Source organism: Homalodisca vitripennis, chromosome 2, assembly GCF_021130785.1.
Source record: "Homalodisca vitripennis isolate AUS2020 chromosome 2, UT_GWSS_2.1, whole genome shotgun sequence".
Classification (NCBI taxonomy): Eukaryota; Metazoa; Arthropoda; class Insecta; order Hemiptera; family Cicadellidae; genus Homalodisca; species Homalodisca vitripennis.
The window spans coordinates 98176066-98200911 of NC_060208.1; the positions used below are offsets into that span (position 1 = coordinate 98176066).

The 24846-nt window shown below is 32.1% G+C and overlaps 1 protein-coding gene across 1 annotated transcript in view; it reads right to left on the bottom strand.

Annotated features, from left to right (window-relative positions):
* Nucleotides 1-17121, bottom strand: part of LOC124354401 (ras-related protein Rac1) — a 70430-nt gene extending 53309 nt beyond the window's left edge. Inside the window, exon 1 of the mRNA XM_046804829.1 lies at nt 16815-17121. Coding sequence (XP_046660785.1) covers nt 16815-16849 — 35 coding nt within the window. The 5' untranslated portion in view covers nt 16850-17121. The remainder of the gene's footprint in view (nt 1-16814) is intronic.
* Between the last annotated feature and the right edge of the window lie 7725 nt (nt 17122-24846).

Here is a 24846-nt window from a genome sequence, read left to right on the forward strand (position 1 = left end):
GTGTTTATGTGTATAGTATTTTGGAATAGTAAAGAGATAAAATGTTGCATTATAATTAATTGACCTTCACGTAGTACTGCAGGACTCTCTTGGTTCCTGAAGTATTAATTTAATGGCTCCGAATAAAGAATAGCTAATCTTAGCTCAATTACGCCTTCCTAGTTGAAAAGTGTATAATATTGTACTAACCCTTGTGAATATTTTGTTAGTTTTGGATTACACTTTTTTTTGACATTTTTATGTAAAGATATATAAATATCCTTAATGTCAGTAGGCGTATGATTGTAATGTAAACTCAAGTATGGAATGTTATGGTGATATGAATTTTAATTTCTTAAATTGGATCTTGCATTGGACTATCAAAATAATCCAATTTTAATCCAAAATAATTCCAAGAGTAGCCTCTTAAGAAAGATGTCCATGATTCTAAAAATGTAACTCTATTTACACTTAGTATGTATATTGTTAATTATTCTATGTAAATTATTCTTTTTTTGGCTGACTAAGCACTTTCGCATAACAGTGAATCATCGTCCAATTGCAAAGTCCACAGTCAGTTTAACTAATACCAGTTTGAAGGGCAGAGAACTTTATCAATTCCTACAAGTTGTCTCTCACCGAGGAATTGTCTGTTCACCAGCCGTTTAAACTTTGGTCTCACAATGCCAACAAAGGCTCTCATACCCCAGCCTTCCTTACCTCAATTAATAATGGCTTTCCGTTCATTTGTTAACAAAATGGAAAAATTATCAGTGAAAATTAACATAATTGGACAATGTAATAGTCATATAATACCTGCTGACTATCAAAATGAAAAAATAATTTCATGCCTTAACCAATCTATAATCAAATACAATTTTCTACTGGATATAGACAAACTATTTCTTTGAAGTATAAAGTTGGATTTTTAACTTCTGTGACTAATCCTAAAATAATTGGACAAGCTAACTAAGCACACTTGAATGAAAAAGACTACCCCTTCTAGTACTGTAATCCATCAGAAAAATTGACTCTGAACTCCTAAATTATAATTAAATAATTACTACGATATTTTAATGTACATTTTGTTGTAAAAAACATCTGAATCATGCAACAAGACAAGAATCAAGCATGTAAACAAGACTTGAACAATTGAGAATACATTTTATTACTATAGTTTACTTAATGGTTAAAAATGGCATATTCCTAATGATCATTTAGAAAATTTAAAAAGCACAACGTTTTAACAATGTAGCCAAAATCATGATAGATTGATTATACAGATGGTCAAATGTTGACTAATTGTACTTTTTATTTATACTTGCAGAGAATTTTAAATGATTTTCAGGACACAATAAACATTCTTTCCTTAGTTCAAACACTATGAAGCACAGCTTTTTACAATGAAGTAGCAATATTGAGTAAAATGTAGTTAAATTGTTATATAAAAATAATAAAAATGGTATGATTTTGAATTAATTCCACATATATTTATAATTTATCAATTTAATCTCTCCAAAAATTTTTGATTAGGAAATATGCAAAATCATCATTGGAAAAACAACTATGCTCAGAGTAAATTACAATGAACATAAATATACACTTTTTAACAAATTTTCATAATCGTGGGAAGAAGGTAAACTAACATTGGCACCAGAAATATAATTCACTCAATACAGGTAGAAAACCTATGAAATTGCTAGCAAAGCTGCGGGTAACGGCTAGTAATATTATAAAATTAGTTTTAGTTATTATTTATTTTAAAATTTTAAGCTAACAATCAATGTCTTTCATCAGCTGTGTTTATATTTTGTTGAATTTTCAACACTTTATGTAATATTCTTATATTTTTCGACAAAGTATCACTTGATATATTAAAGAGTATTAAGAAGTCATTTTAAAACATATATTAAACTGGGAACTTAAGGATCAAAGAATTAAATAAAATTTTTTTAATGTACTGATCTTGACTTTTATGTTTGTTGATTAAAAGAAAAGATTTATTTTGAGTACATTATCAATTTATTTCAAGACCTAAAATTTAATGAAAATACTCGTTTTATATATAATGAAGTCATTATTGTAACTCTACTACTCACCCACTGCCGAGGACCATGCAGCGAACAATTCTCACACGTACGAAAAACATCAAATAATCTTTTAATGCAATGTTGTTATTATACTCAATAAAACAATATTTACCAAAGAGGAATCCCAGACAGATAACAGGATAATCTTATCAGAAAAGGAAGACCAACAGGAAGTATAATGATCTGATTGTTTGATTTCTTGTCTATAAAACCAAACATGCAAAGAAGAACAACCATAGTTTGAAAAGAGCAGAATAGAGGGCCTCTTAGGAGCCCACTTGAGATTTACGGTTTAAGCAAGAGAACAGGAATTTAACCTTGCTGCCTGTGTTTCCAAGAATTTAATGTACCTTTATATTATTAGATCCAAATAAAAGAACGTTTTTAACAAATTTGCGTAATATAAAGGTATATCTTCAAATAAAATCAATATAATTAGTTATAAATATTTTGTCTAAATTAAACATTTTTAAGAGAAGAAAATGTGCATAAATACTAATAAAAAATAATGTATTTCTTGATACAATTAATTGTAACAATAGGAAGTACATCGTTATTATCATCACAAACAATTTCAGAACGGATTAGAAAAATGAAATGCTGGGAATGTTTCTAGATTATTAAAAACTAATGGCAACGTTCACTGGTTTATGAGCTTATTCAGGGATCAAAGCTAAATTTAATAATTCATAAATTCCATATAAACACTTTAGCAAAAGTAAACTATAGGTACAAAACATACGATGTTAAAAGCACTGTTAAAGGAAAAATACAACAGTTTAAAAACAATCCCCAAGTGAACCATCCTTTGCTGAACAATGTAAAAATCTATGTATTCTAAAATGAAATGGATCACGAGGAATTTTTTTATGATGATTGGATGATGGTAAAAAAAATTTAGAATTAAGACATTGAAGTGGCACTATACTTTTAATCCTCAAACTGGCATTAATTTTTTCTTCAGATGGTAAGCCATTTTTGAGCGTTTTGTATCTGTACTTTAAACATTTGATAAAAAAACATTTTTACTATAAACCTATACATGTAATACATTATTTTTTTCTGGAAAATGGTAAAAACTACAATTAGTCCACAAAAGGCTAAATTTGTTACTATGGGGAAAAAATTATTTTTTTTTAATTTACGAAATACATAATTCTTACACTAAATGTTTCTTAAATAAACAAAAAAATTACAGAATTGTATTTACTACAAAACAATAAATACAGTAATAACAAATTTCTAAATATTTCTTATTTTTAAACATGTTTGTACACTGTAACTGATAGAGATGTTATTAAATATTAACCCTTGAACTTACAGTCATTTTTTCCTCAGATGGTAAGCCATTTTTTAGTGTTTTGTACCCGTACATGAAACAATTTGCAAAAAATACATTTTTACTATAAAATATGTAATATATTATTTTTTTCATGGAAATATGCAGATTAATTATGGTAAAAAAGTTATCTTTAAACCATTTAAAATAAAAATTACTATACTAATTTTCTTTTTAAGTAGTGGGACTACCCCTGGTAAAGTGTGATATTAAATAAATATTAAAATCTGAGATATCAAATTTATTCTTCATTTTATCTAGTTTCTGAAAATATATAATGGTATCCAGATTCTTTTGAAGAAAACTTATATATATGGTAAAAACTATAAATAGTACATGAAAGGCTAAATTTGTTATTATTGGTAGTTTATTTTCAAAAAAAAAAAAAAAAAAAAAAAAAAAAAAAAAAAAAAAAAAAAAAAAAAAAAAACTCTTACACTTAATATTTCCAAAATTTTGAGAATTATATGTACTAAAAACAATAAATAAATTGACAGTAAGTATGGAAGTTTTTTAATTTTTGAAAGTTGTGGGACATACCTAGGTTTGTTACTATGAAATGATTATTTTTGCTGATTATTTTTTAAATTAGCAAAAAAATTGTATATTAAATTTTTCCACAATTTACCATAGCATAGCCTAAAAAGCTATAAACAAACATTATAAACTACACCTATAATATACCACTAATTTTCAAAATGGCTTTCTAGAAGTTTTAAGACATCACTGTTGCCAAAACAGCAAAACAAATTTCACTGTTGAAATCAGCAATTCTTTCTCTTTGAAATGGTATATAAATAGTGGCGGTAGTGTTGATTTATGTACTATATGAACTGTCAAAAGACATGCTTGTCAGATCGACATTATAATGTTCATTACCAGTTGAGGGTTTAAATAACTATGTGACAAAAATTAACCATAAAAGTTTTAACAACAGTATCGATTTAATAAATGTTCTAGCATGGCCTCTTTCATATAGACAGTTCACACTAGACGTGACCTATTAAACGCTCTGTAGGTATTTAAAGAGTTGAATGGAGAGTTTTTGTGCAACAGAGAGAGGTGGCACAGTGTGGGGTGGGACAAAAACAGCTGTTCACCAGATGATAGGTTTTATGTGGCCAGGTCGTCCATTTAACTCTTTCCCTGCACGTCGCTAATAGAATCTCTTTGTGCTTTCCTTTGATGCATGCACTTTTCTCTTACATTGGACCAATAACGTTATATTCAAAAGCTATATTCCAAATACATATTTAACAAAATTAAGCTCAGAGATTAAATAAAAACCACATTTGTCTGCCTTTACGAAATTTTTATAACTGTTCAAGCTAGAATATTGAAATTTATTTTTGAAGTTCTTCTTCACCATAATAAATCCTTTACTGAATTAAAGTATTCTGGTACTGGACAGGAGGATGATCAAATTAGGAGTCAGTAAAATAAAAACAGATGTTTATGCTTAGGGAGGATTGAATATCAATTTAAATTCTTCACTGCACAAGCACATTGACATCAAACAAACTAATTTTTGTATAATCTATTAAATATTGTGTTAGTAATTTTGTCTATCAACTTTATAAACTTAAAGAAAATAGCTTTCAAAATTGAATGTTTTGAAAACTAGAAGAGTCAAGTCAAAATTAAACTACTTACAGATCACATTGTATCTATTTTTTTTTTTTATTTTCAATTACAATTGAAAAATCCAGTGAGATGAGAAATATTCAATTTTGTCAAAGACAAAGTCAGATCCCAAAAGGGTCAAAGACAAAGTTGGATTTACATAATGCGGTACTTTGGCAAGGTAATGTTATGGTTTACTTTTTACCTTGACAGTTAAATTTTGATTGTTCTAATGATAATAGCATTCATTTAATAGTTTTGTAAACTGTAGAGACCAGGAAAAATTCTAACATAAACCTAAACCCAAACCCAAGCAACCTCAGTGGTTTCATGGGGTCACGAACTCATGAGTCATAATGTTTGTGTTAGTTGGGATCGACAAGAAATATGACCTTGAATGGCAACTACCTTCCAATATTAGTATTATTTGCGTAATAGCTGTATATCTTGGGGCTGCTCTAACCACACATGCGTAACAGTTTATTTTTCATATTTAAAATTCCCTATTAAATGACGTTGCATCCTCATATTACACTCTGATAGACTTAAAAAATATAACTGAACTTCATTTTACATGGTTTGACCTACAAAAGATACCTGCAGTGGAAACCAATTGGAAACGATACAGATAATTCATGTTCGTCTAACTAGTGTTCTCTATTGCTTATAATGAATGAACGGATTTTTAATTTAAATGCATACTAGGATTGAGGATTTTTTCCCATAAATCTTACTTAGAAATTGAGCATGGTTTCTAGATGTAACGGAGCTTATTATAAAAATTTCTTATTGGAAAAGGTTTCACTGGAAGTTTCTGAAAATTACTATTTTCGGTTTCACACTATCATATGAAAGCCTGTCTTTCCAGCATCTACTAAAATCTTTTTATAATGGTAATTTTCTTACTATTTGGAAATCCACAAAAAAATCAGGAAAGTTGCATGTCTGCAATATACTGCTAATGAGATATAATGGATTGCTTTTCCTTGCAGGAGTTTTGAGTGAGCTATTGTACATATTACATTTATAACTTTGTATGTTCCATGTACCAAAGGAATTATATATATATCCTAGCAGTTACCCGCGGCTTCACACGCAATTTCCTGTTGAAAACTGGACAATATATTCATGTATTCTTTTTCTAGGAAATAATAAACAGTCTAGAGATAATCGATAGTCACTCAAAGCTATTCCGATCTCCTGATCCATTTTAGATTTAAGTTAAAAGAAGAACTGTTTTGGGATTCTTAAGTCCTAAAATGAAACAGTTTTTATAAGATTCGTATTTCCCTCCAGCATTGTCATGATAATTTATTGAAGTTCTCCGATGATTTCAGTTATAATCCCAAATTAGTCTTTTTATCCCAATGACAAAAGTGTATCGTACAACTAAAAAGTTGCTGCGGTCAACATGAGTCTGTTCTTGTTGTTTAAATTCACTTGGGTCTAATATATTTACGGTTCCACAATTGATTTATGCTGTTGCACTGACTAAAAAAATTGTCTCATATGTTGGTTTCGGAATCCAACTTAGATTAAATTTTGCTGATTAAGTGATTTTGATATTTTTACCGATCAATAAATATGTATAAGGGGTATATGCTTCTAGTATAAGGGCAGGAATGTGTTATCCTCATTTGCTTTTCTATCACTACAGTAAAAATGTCATATACAATGTTAAAGGAGTTAACCAAATTCGATTACTTTATGGGCAAACATTCACAGCTTTAAACAAGAAGGTAGTTTTTATAATAGCATTTCCATTGCATTAGATGGATTATTGATCATTGGTGTGATCTAAATTTAAAATTAAATAACTTCGTTTTTTCAATCTGCATTATACTACTGATCAAGCACTTCACAATAATTTAATATTTACTAAAATTTAAAAGTAAAAAAATGTTTCTGCCTCTTTGATGAACTTCAGCTGAAAGTGTTAACAGCTGTTAAGTATCAGTTCAACTTGTATTACGTGTCATAGAGCAATCTGGTGCATCTATTGAAAACACTCCAACATCAACAATTTATAAATAAAAAATTAATTAAACAAACTATTTAAATTGGATCAAATTGTAAATCTAAACCATTCTCAAATCCACCTGAAGACACACAACAAATTTCATTTAAACCGATACAGCCATTTAGGAGTTCAGTGACATACAGTACAAATGCGTACAAGAAATGAAAACTACAATAATTATTATTGACTGTAAAATATTTCATTGTAATTGCAACTTTCTCAAGTACACTGTTTATAAACATAAACTGAATAAAATAAACAAACAAAAGAAGAAACACCTGATAACAAACTTTCTAAATGTAAATAACAATTATTACATTCACACAAGTTTTTATTAGTTGTTGATTTAAAAAAATAATAACAACATAATATAATGTAATTTTGAATTTAGGTAAATTTGTAGATCAGAATATAAGGATTCAAGTGGAAAACAATAATTTAGCAAATGTTAAGTCCATATGGTTGTTTTGATTTTAACCCGAGATCACTCGCACCGTTAGATAAAATCTAACATTCTTGTGTTTTTTGTAATAAAAACTATGTTTTTATATCTATAATTCTGAGACTTCGTCATTGCCTCGCCGAGACATCTCTAAGAATGAGGGTAGGAGTAGAAAGGTAGTGGGGGGTGTAGGGGCGGAACTGTGGTGGTCAAAAGTGGGGCGCGTCCCTCCCGTTAGGGTGAAACTAACACGCGAGTGGTCACGTCCTTCTACTTGATAGACATAATTGAACGCGCGAGTTGTTAAGTGATAACAATTTTATTATTTTCAGTTAGGTTTTTTAATTTATTTTAATTGTGCGGGGACATAAATGTAACATAAAGTGATGTTTTGGTTGTTTTAGTGAAATGATGGAACGGGTGGATGATTTTCGTATATTAGGTTGGTTGGAAGATGAGGAAGACGTAAGTGGATCGTCTGACAACGAGCCCGAGCTAGTTCCTGAAGTATTTTCTGACACGGATGCTGAGCCCGAACGCCACGAAGAGGACACACATTCAGAACAATCAGATGATACAGTTGAGCTACCACAACAACTGGTTCCAGAACGTGCGCATCAAGGAGAAGGCAGTGGCGTCGGCACTAGCAGCGGACCGACACTCGTGGGAAAGGATGGTGTTACTAACTGGTATGTACATAACCCTTCATCGGCACGACCCACCCGAACTCCAAGGGAAAATGTGGTAACAAGATTAACAGGTGTAAAAAATGTGGCAAGAGGCAAAAATACAATTATAGATTGTTGGGGTTTTTATTTTCCGGACAATACTATTGAGCATATTGTGCGCTGCTGTACTAACGAAAAATTGATGTTGATGAGCCAATCATATTCACGTGGTATAAGGGAATAACAGATGTGCTAGAAATGAAAGCTTTTATTGGCACACTGTATATGGCTGGTATAAAAAAGGCACATCATTTGAATATTGACGAGTTATGGAGCAACGATGGCACATGTCCAGAATTCTTTTCAGCTGTCATGGCAAAAAAACGTTTTCAAACTCTGGTTCAAGGTATAAGGTTTGATGATAAAAATACAAGAGCTGCTAGAAAAAGTATTGACAATTTAGCTCCAATCAGAGAGCTTTTTGAAAAGTTTGTCACAAAATGTGACGAAGCATATTCTATAAGTGAATACGCTACAGTTGATGAAATGCTGGAAGCATTTCGTGGTCGCTGTAAGTTTCAAGTATACATTCCCAACAAGCCGGCCAAATATGGTCTCAAAGTTTATGCCCTCGTAGATGCTAGAACATTTTACACGAGTAAAATGGAAGTGTATCCTGCACAACAGCCCCTAGGACCATATTTGCTACCAAATGATGCTAGTAGAGTTGTGAAACGCCTTATTCAACCCATTGAGAATACAGGACGTAATGTAACAATTGATAACTACTTCACCAGTGTCCTTGCAAATGAATTATATGCAAACCATAGACTAACTATTGTAGGGACTATCCGCAAGAACAAGCCCCAAATCCCACCTGAACTTTGCAACATAAAAGATCGTCCAGTGAGAAACAGTATGTTTGTATTTGGAAAACCTCCAAACAAATGCACATTGACCTCGTACGTTCCAAAAAGAGGAAAAAATGTTTTACTTTTGTCAACTATGCGTAAGGATGACAGAATTGATGAAGATTCGGGAGACCTGCTCAAACCTGAAATCATAACATTTTACAACCTAACGAAGGGGGGTGTGGATGTTGTTGACCGTCTGAAAAGTGAGTATGATGTTTCCAGAATAAGCAACCGATGGCCCCTAACATTGTTCTTCTGTATGCTAAACGTAGGAGCAATAAATTCTCAGATTGTGTTCCGAGCAAATACTCAAGAAACCATGTCTAGCCGGAGCTATCTAATGCAGCTGGCAAAAGCCCTGACCCAGCCACACCTTGAAAGAAGAGCAGCGATCCCTCACCTGCCGGGCGAACTGAAACAAAAAATAAGGAGGGTGGCTAAACTCCCTCCACCACCACCGCCGCAACCACGTCGAGTCGACGGGAAGCCTCGCTGCGCCTATTGTCCCATGCGCAAAAACAGATTCACACAGCAAACCTGTAGCAACTGTTCATCTCCTATCTGTAAAGAGCACACTGCACAGACTGTTCTAACGTGTTCACAGTGTCATGACAATGATGAAAATCAATAAAATAAATCAAGAAAACTTGGATAATCATTTTTACACAACTATTTTTTTTTTATTTACTAACTACCAATAATGTACTTTGGGATAGTAAATATTATTATAAAATTCATTGTAAAGTCATGTCAGTTAATCACTTTTAAAGAGGAATTTTGGTTTTTAACATAAATAAATATTGTTTGGACATACGATGGTCTTTTATTTGGTTAGACACAAATGTTAGAAGAAACCTAACACGCGAGTAACCGCGTGACTATCTTACTCGCGAGTGCTCCTGGGTTAATATAAGTTGGTGTGCCAATTCATTATCCCTTAGATTCAAATCATTTCAAGAGCTAATTTCACAAGTTTTAATTTTGCTTATAGCTTAGAGTTTATAGCAATCCTCAAAGCTTTTGTTATAGTGGATAGCGTGTAAGGCTACTGATTTTTTTGTCTGTGATTAATAAAAAAAACGGTGACTGGTCATTCTTACCCGCAAAGAAATTGAGGTTTGCCCAATGTAGTCCTTGGGACAAAACCTACAGGTTAGCTGGTAAATTGAATTGTTGGAGGTACAGTCCAATTTACCAGCTATTGGATAAGTTTTCTTAGTGACGCTACTTTGGAATTGATCGGTCTTATCCATAATTTTGCAAATACCACAACGTGGTTTATTACATGGTTCACAGCCATAAAGATCTTATGTCTTATCAGCCTGATGTTGCAATAATGCTAGTAGTCCACAGTCCAACCCACTCCTCTTACCCGTATCAACCCACATTTCCCTCAAACCCTTCACCCCTCCAGGCACGAACCATTTCAAGTCTCTGTAAGTTTATTTATCAGTACAGAACAGTCAGTATACATCATTAGACTAAATGAGTAAGAAATTTGACTACAAATAAACTAAGTAGTTTAGAGAAATAAATATGGGATGTATTTTGTTTATATTGCACCACGCTAAACAATTGCAGATGTATAAATGTTCATGACAATAATTTCTGGTGTTATTATTCACAAATACAGCAAAATGGTATTCACCAATGAATAAATAGACAGTAGAGATAAGATATTAGAAGTTATTACATCCAATATTATGACCCACAAGCTTCAACTTATTATTTCATTTGAGAATGTCTTGAGACGAAATTCACTATTCTGTTATTATACACGAAAATCCTCAAACACTTATTTTTGAGGATTTTTTTATAATTACCTTTCCTTTCGACACTACCTGCTAGATTCGTAGAAATCAATGTGATTTTTTATTTGCAAGTGTTTGCTTAGCAGTACGTTACAGCTTTAAAAATAAAACTATTCAACTGGTAATTATTGTGTTGAAAGGATTATTATTTTGTGGGTTAAATGCTTTTAAAAAATTCTGTAAGTACAACTTTTAACAAAGTATACAGTAACTTTGGTTGATTTATTTAACAAAAAAATATATAAAAAATTGAGAAAGCAATTTTACTGAGAAAATGCATTATCTTTAATCTGGTTCATGATTTAACATTTTTACTGAACAGATAATGCCTCTATATGCTTTTGCACAAAACATGTTTTAGCCCATTTTCAGTAGGGATGCCATCTTCTCTTACCTTATCAAATCTTAGCTGGTCAGTCTTTTAAAGATTATTTCAACACTTTCCTGTAATACAACAAATATCACCGTAGATAATATTTTGGCAACTTTTGTTGTTGTATGTTCCAAGCAATGCAGGATCAAAAGAATGGCAATATTGCAAGCTATCTTGAGACTATTACTGCACTGAGTAACAGTTATTTCTGCTCTCAGCTAACTGACCGTGTGGCTGTCACTCAATCTGACAGCCGACTACATTGCTCGCTTATAGATTCTTTCTTTCTTTCCAAAAACTATAGTTAGAATAGATCACCAACAAAAGCATTATTATCTGCCCTCTCACTGATCAGACTGGTTGACTTACTGAAGATACCAGATGGGATTTTAAGTCTTTGGGGGGGAGAGAGGAGAGGAAGATCTTACAAAGTTAAACATAATCTCCCAAAAATTACTGTAGGGAACTGCAGAGCACATGTAAAAAAAGATGCCGTTATGATTAAATGAACATATTTTTAGAAATGCATTCCTTTCCAATAAGCTACAGTCCCCCAAAGTATTTTAAACTTATAGTTAAACATAGATTAATAAATATCAGGAAACCAAGCTTTGTTCAATACTTTTTCTTGTAAATCATGTTTTGGAATTCATTTTATGATATACACTTGTCCGCAAATGATAACACTACAAGGATGATACAGCAAAAGATTTATGTTTCTTATTTTTGTTATGAAACTCTTACGAATATGGGTGACAGTTTAAAAAAAGTTTCATTTGAAAATTTTGATTGCTCCATTAAAATTCGTCCATGCAAATAACAGTCACAACAAGAATTTCTATTTATGCAATTAGAAACCCATTCATCAGGGAAATTCAATGCACCGCAATGGATACATAAAATTTCAAATGGTCCTAAAGCGTGATATTGCACAGCTGCAGTAATGGCATATTTATATGTCGGTATTTATGTTCTTAAGCCCTACGACGGCTTCCATTTGATGTCTTTGTTCTTCTAATCAATATTCTCGTTGCTTGTCATTTTCAGTAGCTACACATTGTGCCGCATATCTTGCAGACATCGCTCTCATTGTTCATTATTTTCAGTAGCTACACGCTGTGGCGCACGCTACCGTAAATCTTGTAGAATTCGAAATATCTAAATCATAAGATCTTTCTGCTCGTATAATGTTAGTTAAGGTTTGCAGGCATTTGACTTTATGAGTACGTGTGGGACAAAGTATATGAAATAGATAAATATATTTAATTTTATGAGGAATGAAATTATTCACCAACTTATATAACAATCAAAATTTCTTTTCGGTTTGAACCTTCGTTAATATATATTAAGTTTTTATTTTTACTTTTGGGCATTTCTGATGAAACATCAGTTACAATTATAGCGATGTTTATGCAAGTTATCGGCAAAAAGACCTATAGACCATAGAACAATATGCAATTGTAAACAACTACTCAGGTCTGAAAACCAAAATATAGATTTTTGTTATTGAAGCAAGAGGAAACACATGGTAAAGAACCAAGAGGAAATATTACTGTGCTACTTATCTAATCCAACTAAAGTTTATTACAAAAACGTGTTGATGTTTATTTGAAATAATCATACTTTTATAGGCCTACTGTTATGTAACAAAACTTTATTGTTTATTTTTCAACCCTTTTTTTAGATCTTAAAAGAAATTTTTAGAAAGAAAAACAATATATGTTTATTATTTAAACACAAAAAATGTTACAACTTGTATTAAGCTACAGGTTTCTAGCGTGGAGTACCTAATGATGTAACAGTTCATCAAAGTACAGTGACATTACCATCCATTATGTTATGTATAAAATTATTTAAAACATCCAGCAAACAGATTGAATTTCCTTCAATTGTGCAAGTAATAAACAAGGCCAGCCTTTTAAGCAAACCTGATTTCAATTCCCTAGTTATATGTTAGTTAAGGGTTCATGAGAAACCTTAGATTGTTCTCATGTAGAAAAAAAATCCTTCCATGTTCGAAGAAAAATAGGGAGAAAAGGTAATCTTTAACCCTTTTGGGGCCAGGCGGAATATAATATATTGCCGCTATAGATCGCGTCTGAAAAGCGCCAGGCGGCAATATATAGTCGCCTTGATATTTGTCGTTTTCTTAAATAAATACGGACGTCAAATGATTAAAGTTTTATGTTTTTTTAATCCCTGGTATACTTGTAGATAATTAATATGAATATCATTTTTATTTTGGAGGTCTATGCATTTTTATTTTGTAATTGTCATGTGACATTATCAGCTGACTCGATCTATTGTTGTTAATTCTTTAGGCTATGCTTAAATGTAATCTTACTATTTTATGCTGGATTCTTCTTCATTATTTTATTTTGTGGTTTTATTAGTAGTGTTAGTAGTTACGTGCTTAGATATTGTGTGTAGTAGTTACCATGAGTGTAACTTTTGAATAAGTTAGAAAAATTTATTTATGAGAGAAATAACACAAAATTTCTAAATGTACAATATAATAGCTTCCCAGGATAAAATTATTTTTCCTTTTTTAGTTATTTACAAAAAAAAATGGTATCAATTTACAAAATCGTGACCATGGAAAGGTATGTTAATTTTTTTTTCCTGAAAACTACAATTTTTCCTGAAAACAATAGTGAAGAAAAAATTCGTCGGCAACGAAAATCAAAGGAGTTACGATTTTTTGAAATCCTCTGAAAACTCTGTTTTTGACAGTACCTCTGGCAATTTTACTGAAATGATGACGTTAATCCTGTCAACGATGCCTGCCCGCTGCGCAGTGCTGCGCACTGCTTGCTCTTTTAGAAAAAAAATTAACTCGAGCTTGCAAAAGTCGAATCCCAGATCACGTGATGCCCCTGATCCTTAACCCTCCAAGTGTTGTTCGACAAAATTTTGTCGGTTATTTTCCATCCTTAATGCAATAATGGCCGAAAGGCATCAATATAATACAATGATATACTTTCCCCCCAGTTTATATGCACCTGTGATAATAATACTTGGCTATAAATGCCCAACCCATGAAAAAAAGTCCATTTTTCATGGTCACGGTATTGTAAATAAATACCAAAAAAATAATTTTTTTTATGTAATCTATAAATACATTATTTTTTTAAATTTAAAATTACTTAAAACTACATCTATATATTTTTTTGTTGATAGTATATATCAAATACGAGTAATTTAGTGCAACATTTAGGTCATTCTCTAATTTTTATGAAAAGTTATAAATTTTAATCTAAGAGACTGCAAAATCGCCAATTTTAGCCTGGCACTTTTGACTAGTCACAAGCGGATATGATATGTGAAAAAATGTTGCAACATCTCATATTTGGTCCTGGCCCTGAAAGGGTTAAGCATAGGCCTATATAATTAACTGGTGACGCAGCTAAAAGTACAAGTCACACAGCAGAGATAAAGATCTCCCATGAGTGTAAGGAAACAAGCATTCGTAAACAACTACTCAGGTTTGGAAAAAATACATTGATTTTTTGACATCAGAGTTTTCGTCTAAGTTCCTCATGTCTCATTGCAAAAAATGTCTCTTACAAGTTGTACTGTTCCACTGACCCCTTGTTGCGACACTCCAATTTTTCATACAATTCTTAGCCAAGACAGAATTTTTACTCCTATTGAAAATATAACATTTAGATGACAATTCACTTGAAAACGAAGGTGATAAACTCTATAAAATCCTTACTGTCATTGAAACTCTCAGTAGAAAGTTTTCTTTCAGTTATGCTCCAGATCAATGGCTAGCGATAGATGAGAGCCTAATACTGTGGAAGGGATGACTTGGCTTCAAACAGTACATTCAGACAGAGCGTAAACGCTTTAGAATCAAAATATTTGTCTTATATGTGCTTGTGATACCAGCATTGTGTTGGATATACAGGAAAGGGAACCACCTACAATTCAAGAGTATGAAGAATCATAAACCTCAGTAAAAATGATTTGACTCTTATGTAGCCCCATCTGGATAATAATCATATACTGTTTGTTGACAATTAGTATTCAAGCCCTGCGCTGTTTGAATGGTTTCATGAACATGACACCGGTGCCTGTGGTACGGTTAGAGCTAACAGTAAAAGTCTACCATACATGCCTCAAAAAATGGACAAAGCCCAATATGTAGTCTGGAGTAATGAAAAGCTGCTTGTGCTGACGTAGTATGATCGAAGAAATGTAACCATGATTTCTTCAGGTACATAAACCTAAAATGATAGAAATAAGAAAAAGAGGAGAGACAAAGCTAAAATATACAAAAGTGTAGTACTTGATGACTGCATAAACATGGGTGCAGTAGATTTTACTGATATGATATCATTCAATGATACCACACGAAAAATCACCAAACAGAATGCATTCTTCATGTTTGGCTTGAGGAATTCAACAAAGAAGATTCCTTATTTAAAGTTCAGAATAAAGCTCTCACCAGACAGATTTTTGAGACCCACACAATCCCAAAAGAGAAAAGGATCATACTAACTGTAGTAGCACCAATCGGTGACAAGCACCCTCTGCCGCCACTTTCCAAATCGTGAGAGACAAAACCGGAAAGTCCAGAAATGATCTTATGTGTGTTCAAACACAACTTTGGTGTGGCCAGTGCTGATGGCCTTGTGAGCACAAACGGTTAATACTATTTCACCTGACACCATGAAAACCCATATTATAAATAAGATATATTTTAAGAGACACCATATCAAGAGTGAAAGAGTGGAGGTGACGATTAAGGCAACGGCAAAAGACAAGAGTACTGCAACACTTCTTGTACATGGTGATAAACTGACAGGCAATAAATAAATTATCCACCATGCTATACCAAAACAATTTAGCGAGGCAAACAGCATCAAGTTAGTGAGACCAACAGTAACTCGCGACCACCCAAGTGAGGTGGACTAAACCAATGTATGTTTAAGGTTAGGCCTAAATTAGTAATGATTTAGGCAATAGGACAGCGAGCACTAGAATAAGTAAATAATATAAATTGTCTATGATAGTTCTTACCAATGTTATAGAGAATTATAGTTTAAATTGCATAACATCATTAATACAAGAGTTATTGAACTCCTTTGAATTTATATTGTCATTAATGTAGCTGAGGCAGTGTACGTATATAGTATATATTGCCTATGACCATTGTACTTTCAAGTGTTAATAATCAAAATTAAAACTATAACTTACTATTACATGGTAAGTTCAGAATATCTATATATCTAGGTTACCCTGACATTAAGCCTAGGCCTTACAATAGGCTAGGGCTGTATTTACAGTCTATATTAACTTAAATTTAAACATCAGTTACCATTTCAATCTGTTCATAAAATTATAGAACAATTAAAAAACCATAAGGGATTTGCTCCAATATACAGAAATATTATTTGCATGTATACTTGTCACTTTCAGTGGAGTTAACCAACACCCAAGGTTGTGGCCTAACCTAGCTCCTATCTTACTAGTGTGAAGTTAGGAGTTTTAAGGAGAAGCAGTAACATATCTATACATCAGAAACAATGCAAAAGTAGATTACATACCCATCTCCAACGACCACACATTTAATCGCCTGCATTTTTGATTAAAACACGTTAAATTACACTGGCACAGAACAATGGGTGGGGAGTTTCGACGATGACGTAAATATTTTTCACAGTCTCGGAATTCGTTATCAGGACATAAAGCGAACTATCTTCGTTACCTATAGTCACAATATTAATCACAGAACTCGTAAATTTTATCAACTTTTAAACACGAACAAATTAAACTTCCACTCGAGTTATGGATGTAATCTACATACCACAACCAATTGCATACAATTCAGTCACCATCAATGATACAGGTGTGGCAACATCCACTTCTGCTCAATTGATAATACCCCTTCCTTATATGAAATAAAATGGAACGGGTACGTCGTAATAAAAATGTTCCATCTAAACAAATGTTACTAAAGCTTATTTGTTTGGAAACTAAAAAATAATAACGGAATCTCCTAAATCCTAAACTTAAAAATTAATATAAATAATAGAAAGAATATTTTAAAAGTAATATAAGAAATAAATTGAAATTTCACGTTATTGGCTTTTCTTAGTTATACTGTATATGATTACATTGTTATGTTCTTCTCACTCTATATTGTCTAACAGAGGTTTCTGGTAAAACACCGCTCCACTTTCCTGCCGTTTCTTTTGGCTTACATGATTGATTTCTGGTATATTATGGACCTTATTATATAACTCATCAATTTATGAAGCTAATCTAGTCACTTTGACAGTAGATAAAAACCAGTATACGTATTGTGTGTAAATATTAGTTTTATTTACAGCAGAGTACAAAAAACACGTTGATAACAGATCCTAAAGAGAACCTAATTTACTTTAACTTTCTTTGAAATGGCCTATAAAGTCCCATATTTCCCAATCAATGCTCAAAACATTGATTGTGGCACTAGTTGAAAATACTATGTGGTATTTCTTAGTCTCTGTTTAGAATATATTTTCATCAATAGTTGTTCAAATCAACCAAACATTTGGTTAGGGGACATATAATTATGTTCCCTGGTTGGGAAGTAATAGTAGGAGTTTAGAAAATTACCGTCATTATATGTTACAATAAGGATAACACTACGTTTTGAGGATTTAAATCAGTTTCTTCTTCAGGTGTACAGAAATGGATTACCACTCTTTCGACTAGGGGTCCTTATTAAGATTTCATGAAGTTCTTATTACTTTTCTTAAAATATTTTAAGGCTGCAAGTACGTATATTTAGTTTTTTCTGAAATACTCATTTATCAGTAAAAACCAACTACATAGAGAGTAAGGTAACTACGTTATGAAATACAACAATCCCACTAATATTATAAATGCGAAAGTTTGAATGTTTGGATATTGGGATATTTGGATGTTTGGGTGTTTGTAGGTTTGTCCTTGAATCACGCTGAAACTGCTATACGGATTGTGCTGAAATTTTGAACAGGTATAGCTTTTGGTCTGAATGAACATTTAGAGTGCTTTTTACCACCCATAACACATTCATTTCACCAAATAAAGTCGAATTCAAATTGAAAAATTAGTTTGTTTACATTCGAATGTTATGATAAGAACGAAACATATTTTGACAGCTGTTGACAGCTATAGTTCGACAAACTTCCTGAAACATCTGTTTACATTTGAATTTTATCAATAATAAGTAAACAGTGCTTGATCAGTAGTGTAATGCAGATAGTAAATAAAACATTAATACATAAATTTTACTCCAGATTGCACCAGTGACGAATTAAAATCATCTAATACATTAAATACTGTTATAAAACTAACCTTAATGAACAAAGTTATGAATGTTTTCACATAAGTTACTTTAAACTGGCGGGCTTCCTTGACATTACGATATTACATTTTAACAATGGCTAGTAGAAAAACAGAGAAATGAATACTAACATGCCTCAACGATTCATTCTTTCCCTGGCTACAGTCTAAAAAACAAGTGTAACGCAAAACTTTAATAATGATTGTTTTTGAAAATTGCAAAACCTTAATAAGAATTTCCCTCTTATTCCGAAAGTACATAGTAAGTAGGTAGGACTCTCCCCTAGGTCGTAATAGGCTTTTTAGTCCTACTTATGTGTGTATTTTCTTCATCAGGACAAGGTAAACTCAACTATGTCAACACGATTTTGACCAAAGTAGATTTCCGAGAACTAGATAATCGAACTTATATAAAATTTTATCGAGACAATATGGCAAGCTAAACTGTGACATAGTAGGTAAGTGAATTTAAATGGTCTTAAGTAGGCACTATTTAACCGAAGTAGATATATCGGTCCTACGTAAGTATATACATCTTCTCAGAACAACAAGGCAAACTCTACTATAGTACCTACTGGAAATATATTAGACCTGAAATACATGACAAAGACTCGAAATATACGCTTTTTGACCGAAGTAAGTTTCCGAGACCTGTGTGATGTGAGATTTGTGTTTTCTTGATCGGGATGACAAGGCAGATTCAGCTGTGACGTTATGCATATAATTAATTAGAACCAGAAATGCTCCTACACGTGCCAAACATGGTATAATAATTAAGTTAAACTCTGATACTATTTACCACGAACTTGAATAATATCTATCTGATGTATGCCTTCTTACGTTTAAAATGTTTTATAGGACTCCCATCATAGTACATCATAATTGCTTTTACTAAGTAATATAAGGACTTTAGTTCTAAGATTGCGTGCGAAGCCGCGGGTAACAGCTAGTTATTTCATAATTGGAAATAAAAGAAAACTTATTTTACATACAATTTTATTTCTAGTTTATAGGGGCTGTGCAGAAATAAAAGTAGTGACATTGTGTGTATGTGTGTTTTAGTGAAAAGTTTAACTATAGCTTTTTTCTTATTGTTATATTGTTGACGTTGAAGGTATGCATTTGTTGCGTTCCTGGAGTATTGCGTCGATATTAAGAGACTGTGAAGTAACGGCTAATCTTAAAAAGTTCCAATATTGCCATTAATTTTGTGAGTCTGATTCTGTGCTTGTTTTTTATAAACTTTAATTTACTAAAGGTAGATTCACAAACATAAGTGGATGCGAATGTGCAAATAATCATGCGCTGTCTTATTGAAGATTGTTTTTCAAGTTGAGATACATTACTGGTTGTTAACGGATTTTCAACCAAACGAAATGAATCCTGATATTTTCTGAAATCAACAAACCTTAAAGACATCTCTTCTTTGATGCCTGACAAAAGCTTTACCATCTCATAAAAGTCTTTTATTTCAGCTGGATTATCGTAAAACATTGCTTTAACGCTAGGACAACACTGGAGAAACCATTCTGTAAGAGTTCTTCAATGTACATGGAAAGCTTTTTCTCCAGGGAAAACAATACTCATCATTTTAGTGATTATCTTGTTGTTTCCTTACATGTTCGTCAACAAAACCCATGATATCTGTAATAAATGCTACTTTAAGCCACTAACCAAAATCATGAATCTTAGAATATTCTTTTTTCTTTTAGACAAAAACATATCTATCTCGTGAGGAAGGGAATTCGTTCTAAAACTCTGCCTTTGCTTAACCATCTCACCTCTGTGGGGTAAAGCAACCATGAAGTGATATAAGTTCGCTTAAAACTATGAAAAGTCCTATGGTTTAATTATTTTTACCTGATATAATTTATAATGTCTAAAACTGTTCATAACTGATTTAAAGTTTTTGCCGAACTTTGCGGCAAGACTTTCTTTTTTTCTTTTTTTTTCTTTTCTTTGTCTAAAATACGGTCTGGTTTAAATAACCATGAGACCTCGATGTACACTATTGTCCATTTGTTCATCATAGTTTTGATTGTTATAATACATACACCTAATCATCATCCATTCACATATATACACAAATCACAGATATTATTTACAAAAAAATTTAACAGCACAAAGGTAAAAAATGGATTTTGTCTTCTCTGCCAGGGACCAATCAAGCAGTATCCTCCTAACCCGAAAGGGTGGGCCACGGATAGAAGAAGCCTGGGATTGGTTTCACATTTATGTTTTACACAACAAGTGTTAGTATTGTTTATATTTTTTATAGTCTTTTATTGATGGAAAATAAAAATTTATTTATTTCTATATAAATTTGGTGATCCTCCATGCTCATAATCTCTCTTAAGGCTGTAGAAAAAGTTTGACTGAGTATTTTGGTCTTTTTTAACCATTTCTCTCTTTCACAATAATATTTCGGACATTTCATTAAAATGTGTTCTAGCGTTTCATCTGAACCTAATGTACAATTTAGGCATAGTGGAGTAAAATAACATTTAATTCTATGTAAGCAGGTGTTTACATTCGCATGGCCTAACCTAATTCTAACTATATTTACAATTTCATTTCTAGTATAGTTTGTTGCCTTAAACCATGATTCCCTTGAAAAGGCTTTTATGACACTTATGTACCATTGTGCTTTGTTACTTGTATTAAGACTATTTGTCATTGTCCTTACATTCCTTGTATTCTGATACGATTTGAAATCTGCCATGGTTGTGTAAAATTCTCTAACATTATTTACATTGTGGGTTGAGGACTTGGCTAATTTATCAACAATTTCATTACCTCTTATTCCCATATGTCCTGGGACCCATTGTATAATGTACGTATTCCTGTTATTGTCCAATATTTCTTTAATTATGTTTAATATTATGTCATTATCTTTTACCATGCCAAACTTTGTATTTTCAATAGCTTTGATAACGGATTGGCAGTCAGAGCATATAACTACCTCAGTGTTCTTCAATGATTGGGTGTGCTGTACAGCTTTATAGATAGCGTATACTTCAACTGTGTAGCTTGAAGTAATATTGTTAAGTTTAAAATTTAGTCTGGTATCAGTACATGGAATATAAATTGCAGCTCCTGTGCCATTATCTGTTTTAGACCCATCTGTATAAATAATAAATTTTTCTTTGTAGGTTATGTTTACCATTTCTTGCCATTCATTTTGTAATAACACATTATTAACGTTTTTATCTACTTTTCTAGTATTTACTAGAATATTGCAGTTTACATTAAAGTTAATTAGCTCTAAGGGTAGTATTAATTCATGTGCAGCTGTAAATGTGACATAATGGTTTTCAATTGGGTTGATGTGCTGTGCTGTGTTAATTGTTGAAATGTACAATGGTTTTTTTTTTCTCCAGTAAGGGTGATTATCTATTATCATATGGAGATAACTTAAGTTTTCATATCCTGGATGGTTGGGGTGAGTCATAATTTTATAAACAATTCACTCTGCAAGTGTTATTCTTCTTATGTTTAAGGAAATTACCGCACATTCCGCTTGGAGTCCTATAACTGGAGAGGTCCTAAAAGCTCCTGTGGCTATTCTTAGAGCTTGGTTTTGTACTACTTCTAGTTTATTGAGTATGTTCCTTGGGGCATGGCCATAGAAAAAAGAACAATAGTCAAGCTTAGCTCTAATTAGGCCTTTGTATATCGCAAGTATGAAGTGGGGATTTGCTCCATTTCTGTTACATGCTAACATCTTTAAAATATTAATATCTTTCAGACATTGTGTATGCAATTGTTCAATGTGCGGTTTAAATGATAGTTTATTATCTAAGGTAACACCTAGAATTTTTACCTTATCGGCTACTGTGATCATTTGTCTGTTTACGTAAAAATTGATTCCGAAGTTTAAAGATCTTTTCCGTGTAAATATTGTAACTATACTTTTACTGGGATTAACTTCCAGATTTAAATTTTGAAGTTCCTTACTTAAATTATCCAGTAAATCTTGCATGGTACTGTAGGTTGTATTTCGACACAGTCCTTGCTGGATATATAAAGTGCAACATCGTCCGCATATTGCAATGATTGTACTTGTCTGGGCAGACATTGATTAATATCAGCTATATATATATATGGCAAAAAATAAAGGACTCATTACACTGCCTTGCGGTATTCCTTTACATGAGCTTCTAATTATTTGGTGGTGAGGAAATACTATAGTAAGTTGCCTATCAATGAGCCATTTGTGACAATGCATAATAAACTTAGCTGGTATGCCTTTGATATACATTTTAGTCCATAATGTAGGCAGATAAACATTATCATATGCACTAGTAATGTCTAAAGATGTTAAAATAATAGTTTCATTGTATGTCAAAGCAGTTTGTAAATTAGATATTAGTTTAATCATGTAATCGGCACAACCCAATTTATTCCTAAATGCATATTGGGTTTCAGGGATGATTTTAAGACTATCAACAAGCCATGTCAGTCTATTTTTAACCATTATGTTCATTATCTTAATAAAACATGATATCAAAGATATAGGTCTGTATGAGTCCTCTTTTTCCTTATCGTTCCCCGGTTTTAAAATTGCTACTACTCTAATTTGTTTCCAGCTTTCCGGCATTCTAATCTCATTGTTCCAAATGCCATTGTAAATATTTAGTAAAAAATTTAGTGCTTTAGGTGGCAATTTTTTAATCATTGAATATGTTATGCCATCTAGGCCTGGGGATTTATCTGATTTTCTTGATTTTATGGCTTTATAAAGTTCTGTCATGTTAAAATTAGTTTCTAAAGCATGCTTACCATAATTCAATATTGTTTGTGCTTTCAATTCCGTGTAATGGGGTACATAATCAGGAATTATATGCTGCATGAATTTATTTGTAAGGTCATAGTTATCGGACATATTAGATTTATTTTCAGTGTTATAAGGGTTTTTTAGCTTTTTAATAATGTTCCATGCATAAGATGTTGAGGCCTTGCCCCCTATTTTTTGACATAAGTTCTCCCAACCTTCTTTTTTTGCAGAATTAATAACTTCTTTGGCTCTATATGCCGCTTGTTGATATATGTGATAGTTAGTAGGGGTCATATTTAATTTCAAAGCTTTAAAAGCTAAACGTCTATGAGCTATTGCTTTAGAACATTGTTCCGTCCACCAGGGTTTTGGCTGGAACCCAGCCCTGCCTGACTGAAGTTTGGTTTTTGGGATGGCTGTTTCTGTTGATTGACGTATTATTTTTACCAAGAAATCATATTGCATTTCTATAGGTATGTTATCTAATTTTTCTAAATTATGTTCAACAGTTTTGGTGTAAATCTCCCAATTTGCTTTTTTCATATTAAGACCTGGATTAATATTTATCATGTGAGTTGTATCAAGGAATTCGAACTGCATAAGAATTGGGTAGTGGTCACTGCCCATTGGATCATTTGAAATATTCCAGTTTAAAAGGTGCGCATAAAGGTTTGGTGTGGAAAATGTTAAATCAATTACAGATTGTCTGCCATATATATTTGGAGTAGTTGTATATGAATTATTATTCAACAAAATATATTTGGAGTGTGAATACGCTTTAAAAATATTATTTCCGCGAGAGTTTGCCTCTTGGCAAAACCAGTATGGGTGGTGTGCATTCATATCACCACATATTAATGCATATCCATCATCATTACAAAATAGTTTGCTGTTCCAGAAATTGGAGTTAACTTTACCATCTGTGCAGTAAATGTTATGTATAGAAATTGATTTATTGCAACTTTTAATTTTAATAGCCATGTATTGCATATAATTATTGTTAAAATCTGCTATATATTCAAAGGATAATGTTTTGTGTATTATGATGGCCACTCAACCATAGCCATCATATCTATCCACCTTAATAATATCATAGTTATTATCTGTTAGTTTGATATTATCATGTAGCCATGTTTCTTGGATTATACCTATACTTATATTATTTTTACTAAAATAATGTGTTATCTCTGACCATTTGGGCCTTAAAGATCTACAATTCCACTGGAAAATATTTAGCTTAGGTGACATTTTGTTTTTCATTAGGTATTATATTATTACTGTTTGTATCGGAAGTCATATTACCCTTATTTTGGCGCATATGAATGTTACAAGAAAGTCATCCATTCGTTTTTTGGATGTGACATTGATATTTTTAAGTTTGTTTCTTCTTTCATTTACTTTAGCATTTAAGAGTGTTTTATAATGTTCCCCGTCAGCTTGTGTTACTACTGGTGGGTTATTTTTAGGCTCTGGGTTAATTGTCCTAGTTT